Below are 4,817 nucleotides of genomic sequence, written 5' to 3' on the forward strand. Positions count from 1 at the left end.
CATTGTTTTTTATTTATTTTTTTATTACTATACATTTGCAAAAACAGAAAGTTAGTATACTTAATAAAATATACAAGACAACTTATATTAGATTCTTATCGATTGCTCGAGTTTTGCTTTAAATGTTATAAGAAAATAAAGAAGAAAATGCTACTACAAGTGATCTATAAACCATGGCCTACCATCATTTGCAAGCCGTTTCGTGAGAATATCACAACCGGTCTCCGTTACTAGAAGCGTGTGTTCAAATTGCGCTGACCATTGGCCATCCAGTGTAACAGCAGTCCAATTGTCAGGCCATGTTTCGTCCTTCCATGTGCCTTGGGATATCATTGGCTCGATTGTGAAGCAGTGCCCGGGTTTCATGACACCTACTGCTTTATTTTCTAGATAATAAAGTTTGTATAACTTTTTGATCGAAAGGACACATTTAACTTCATTTTGGGGAAGCTACTTACTAGCATAATGTGGTACATTTGGCGCGGTATGAAATAAACGATGGATTCCATGACCACAATAGCTACGAACCACACTGAAACCATGCGCTTGTGCATGCTTTTGTATAACATTACCAATCTCTCTGTATTTTTCACCAGGTTTGACAATATCAATAGCTTTAGACAGGCATTCATACGTCACTTCTACCAACTTTTTTACTTCCGGTTTTACATTACCCACCAAAAAGGTTTCATTCAAATCTCCATGAAAACCATTGTGATATACGGTAACATCAACTAGAAAGAAGCAATAATTAGGTGATATCTTTGATATGTTTAAGAGAGAGAAACTTTTCTTATGATTAGGTTTGCCACAGAAAATGAATTTTGAAATTCTCGGACTTTTGAAGATTTTCCAGATAGCGGAAAATTTTCCATGACCAATATCAAATATGTAATTTAAAATGTTTTTAACAACATTAAGAAAAATGAATGAAGAAATCTTCAACACAATAAATAAGTGCCAGACAAAAAGAGGGCCATTATTCAATCAAGGCAGTCTTAATATCCTAATAATATTTTTTGTGTGAATTTTGATGATTTCTAATTTAAGCAAGCTGTGCATCGATTATTTGTCGGAAAAAAAAAGATACATAAGAGTAAGCGAGAATAAATAACTGTGCGCTATAATAATGTTATAAAATCAATAAAATGTAAAGTGTAATTACAATTTATATCGAAATTGTAATTATACTTGTGATGTAACATTCAATCAGATGTTTCAACGGACTAATTTCTAGCCATTGTCAGCGGTACGTGTATTATCAAAAAAATAAAAGGTTTAGAAATTCGTGTTCAAGGCAAAATCAATTCCTCAAATATAGAGACGGATAATGTCTCTTCTATTATTACTACAGTTTAAGGAGTACGACTGTTTATTAGTTTATCAATCTAAGTGAATTCCAGATCATTATAAGAAACGATAATGACTATTAACTAAAATTTAAATTAGCCAAAATGTTCGATCGAATATTGCGTCGCATAATTATAAAATATAACGAAATTGTTAACATACTTTGCATTTTATAATTATAATTTTATAATTAACTGATCCTTACACAGTTATTTATTTTCACTTGCTTTTATGCATGTTTATAATGTGTGAATTTGGAGAGCCCATTAGTAAATTTATTGTTGAAACAATTTAACGTTACTGATGCTAATAAGTATAAATAATTTGACACTGATCTAAACACGCGAGCAAAAAGTAGTAATGAAAAAACAAAAAATAAGTGTGCTCCTGCACACAAGAGAAACTTGGAAACTTTTGTGTTTGTTGCGCTAAAAAGGGATAATAATCAATAAACTTCCATTTATAAAAAAATGGTGTTGCATGAACAAAAAATAAAAACGAGAGCATCTCAAAAGTGCCCCTTTGTAGTAATACGTAAAAAATAATTTATTGAGTGTACAGTATTTCCATATTTTGATATTTTTTTTAAATATATCTAACCTTTATTTTCTATAAAAGTTAGATATATTTAAAAAATTATAAATACTCTTTAAAATAAGAGTATTTAAGAGAGCTATGGGAAAAAGTTAAAAATTCCAAGCTCTTTTATATTTTTTCCCCGACTTTTCCAAATTTTCCAGGTCTGTGGCAAATGGTATTATGATACGATATTGATATTGACAAATTATTTACCATTACAAATATCGCCATCTTGCAAGGGTCTGGTATCAGGTATACCGTGACAAATTACTTCATTGACAGAAGTACAACAGCTGGCAGGAAATTGATAATAATTTAATGGCGATGGATAACAGTCTCTTTCAATACAAGCTTCATGCACCACTCTATCAATTTCAGACGTTGTAACACCAACGTCACATGTCTTTGCAGCTTCATCCAAGACTTCTCGACCAAGCTATGCAAAATTTAATTTGAAATATGTTAAAAATAAAAAAAGAAAATCGAGAATCTATGAAAATCTCAACAATATTATTTCCTCCCTCCTTTTTCTATGTCACATCCGTGTTACTCCAGCACAGCGAGTGCATGTATACTATACCTTGCATGCGACTCTCATGCCTTCGATTTCTTCATCATCAAGAATTTTTATTTGACCAGAACCTTTTACAGCTTGCTCACTGAGTGGTATCCCAGCTGGATGTAAGGCATAATCTGGTCGCGCGATACTCTCGGGAACTTCTCTACATTGTTCTTTCTTGTATGGCCGTAATTTTCCAGTATAATTGTAAGTAGGCCAAGGATTATAAGTGTCAGAAATTTTATTTCCGTTTTCTCCCTCTAATTATGCACAAATGTATTACACTTAATAATAAAAAATCATAGACTTAATAAACAATATGCACACAAGATACTTACTTGCCAATTGATGGATAACTTTATGCATTTTCCAACTACCTTTGAAACAATTCTGAAAATTAGAATGCTACATTAATTGTGTGATTAATTTAATAAACAAATATTTTCTACTAGACATACTTCTATTAGAAATACTACTATATTACTACTATATTACTTTATTATAAAGTGATAAAGGCATTAATCATGGGTTACACGTAAAATCAGATCAGAAATAAAAATAAAAATAATAATAATTTCATAGATGCATGTGTTTTGGATATTTAATAATAATTCAAATCATGAATAGTGTAATAATAATTTTCTCTTGTGAGAGAAAGACCCAAGTAGAATCACTATATTTCACTATTCTCGCTAATTACGTATTAAAAATGTTAAGTGAAGAAATTATATATTATTTATCGCGATAGGAATAATTAAAATCAACAAGAATTCTAGAATATAACTAAGTAACAAATCAATGATGACTCTTGATTGGCGAATCTCTTGACTAGTAAAGATTTTGGGAATCGCTAAAAACTCTTTTTAAAAACATTCTCATTTTAATTAATATCGGTTGACATTTAATACATTCTACAAATTCGTGACGGAAGAAGATTAAATTGAGAAAGCGAAATAACTAATTTAACCTAATAAAATGATTAACATGTAATGGAGTAACGCGTCTTACTTGGCTACAGAAATATGAACCCTGAATGCCGATTTTCAAGCAAGTTGGACATTGCAAACTTGCAACGGCATTACACCCGGGTGTTTCGCACATTCCAAGTGCTATCGACATTATTAAATTTAATTTTTCTACTGGTCGTATGTATATATATATGTATGAAAATATCGCGTATATACACTCGTCAACAATCGTGTACATATGTACAACCACATGCGTAGCACATTATCATGAGCCCTATTCTGAAATCTGAATAGAGGCAAATGTAATTCGAGATGATTCGAGACTGCAAGAGCAGTGTTGCCAACTCGTCGATAAAATAAATCTCTAAGGGCCAATTGTTCCATCTTTTGGGTAAAGTTTACCTATTAGGTAAGTAAGAGATTACCCAATCATGTGCGCGGATTACCAGATTTACCTAACAGATAAAATTTACTGAAACTTGGAACAATCGGCTCTTAATCAGAATTTAAAAAATTTCTAGAAATATCCATAGTTATTTGAGCATCAGGGAGTCGATTCTGTAACAAAGTGAAAATTACAAAAATGAGCAAATTTACTAGATATTGACTAATGAAATTATTAGTATTCTAATAAATTCGTTCGCAGAAAACTCGAAATTCTCTAATTTTTCATTCGAAAATTAATTAATGCCCATATTCAGACCTTGTACCTTAAACTATTTTTATCTTTAAACTAAAATTTTATCTTTAAACTAAAATTTATGCTCAGCAGCCAATGAAATAATTCGTAAAGTATCTAAATATAAGGCCTGAATACACTATGAATACGAGTATAAGGCCATTGTATATCAAAACTACGTTTCAAAACTTCCTCTCCAAGAAAGATTTTACTCTAAATGCTATAGTATACGTTAGGTGTACTATATATTTTGAATCTTTCTCGGAGAGGACGTTTTGGAACGTAGAAAGAATAAAAGGAAAGGGAGTAACAGGAGGGAATGATAGATTTATTCGTGTCGCATGTTCCAATGTGCTCCTCTTATAGTTTCTACTCACTTCAACGAGCGCATTAGAATGAGTAAATGCTATAGTAGGAGCATTTTAGAGCATGTCAGAGCATGCGACGCGACAAATCTAATGTATCAATAGTGGAGGTATCATAAATCCGCGGACGGATGTACGTCATGGCAGCTATCTTAAGCGTCCTTTATTATTTTAATTTAACTTTTTATGCTAATAATATACATATATACGTTACTTCCGTCCATTTGTTTAGAACCAAACATTCCTTCCTATTTCTCTTTACTCTTTGTTACACACACACACACACACACACACACACACACACACACACACACACA

At 31.6% G+C, this 4,817-nt stretch overlaps 1 protein-coding gene across 1 annotated transcript; it reads right to left on the reverse strand.

Moving 5' to 3' along the window:
- Positions 1-111: 111 nt before the first annotated feature.
- LOC108685133 (methionine aminopeptidase 1) lies at positions 112-3,762 on the reverse strand. Its single transcript, XM_018189791.1, has 6 exons — positions 3,497-3,762; positions 2,827-2,878; positions 2,510-2,748; positions 2,143-2,365; positions 459-734; positions 112-386 (listed from the first exon to the last, which is right to left on the reverse strand). Exons 1-6 carry the CDS (start codon positions 3,692-3,694, stop codon positions 154-156), a joined length of 1,221 nt encoding a protein of 406 aa, XP_018045280.1. The 5' UTR covers positions 3,695-3,762; the 3' UTR covers positions 112-153.
- Between the last annotated feature and the right edge of the window lie 1,055 nt (positions 3,763-4,817).

The sequence above is a fragment of the Atta colombica genome, unplaced genomic scaffold (genome assembly GCF_001594045.1).
Source record: "Atta colombica isolate Treedump-2 unplaced genomic scaffold, Acol1.0 scaffold146, whole genome shotgun sequence".
Lineage (NCBI taxonomy): Eukaryota > Metazoa > Arthropoda > Insecta > Hymenoptera > Formicidae > Atta > Atta colombica.

Coding starts and splice junctions, on each gene's coding strand:
- LOC108685133 (XM_018189791.1), bottom strand. CDS start 3,694: ATGTACACGATTGTTGACGAGTGTATATACGCGATATTTTCATACATA. Junction 2,749..2,826: donor AGTTATCCATCAATTGGCAA/GTAAGTATCTTG, acceptor GTGCATAATTAG/AGGGAGAAAACGGAAATAAA. Junction 387..458: donor AAATGTACCACATTATGCTA/GTAAGTAGCTTC, acceptor TTTATTATCTAG/AAAATAAAGCAGTAGGTGTC.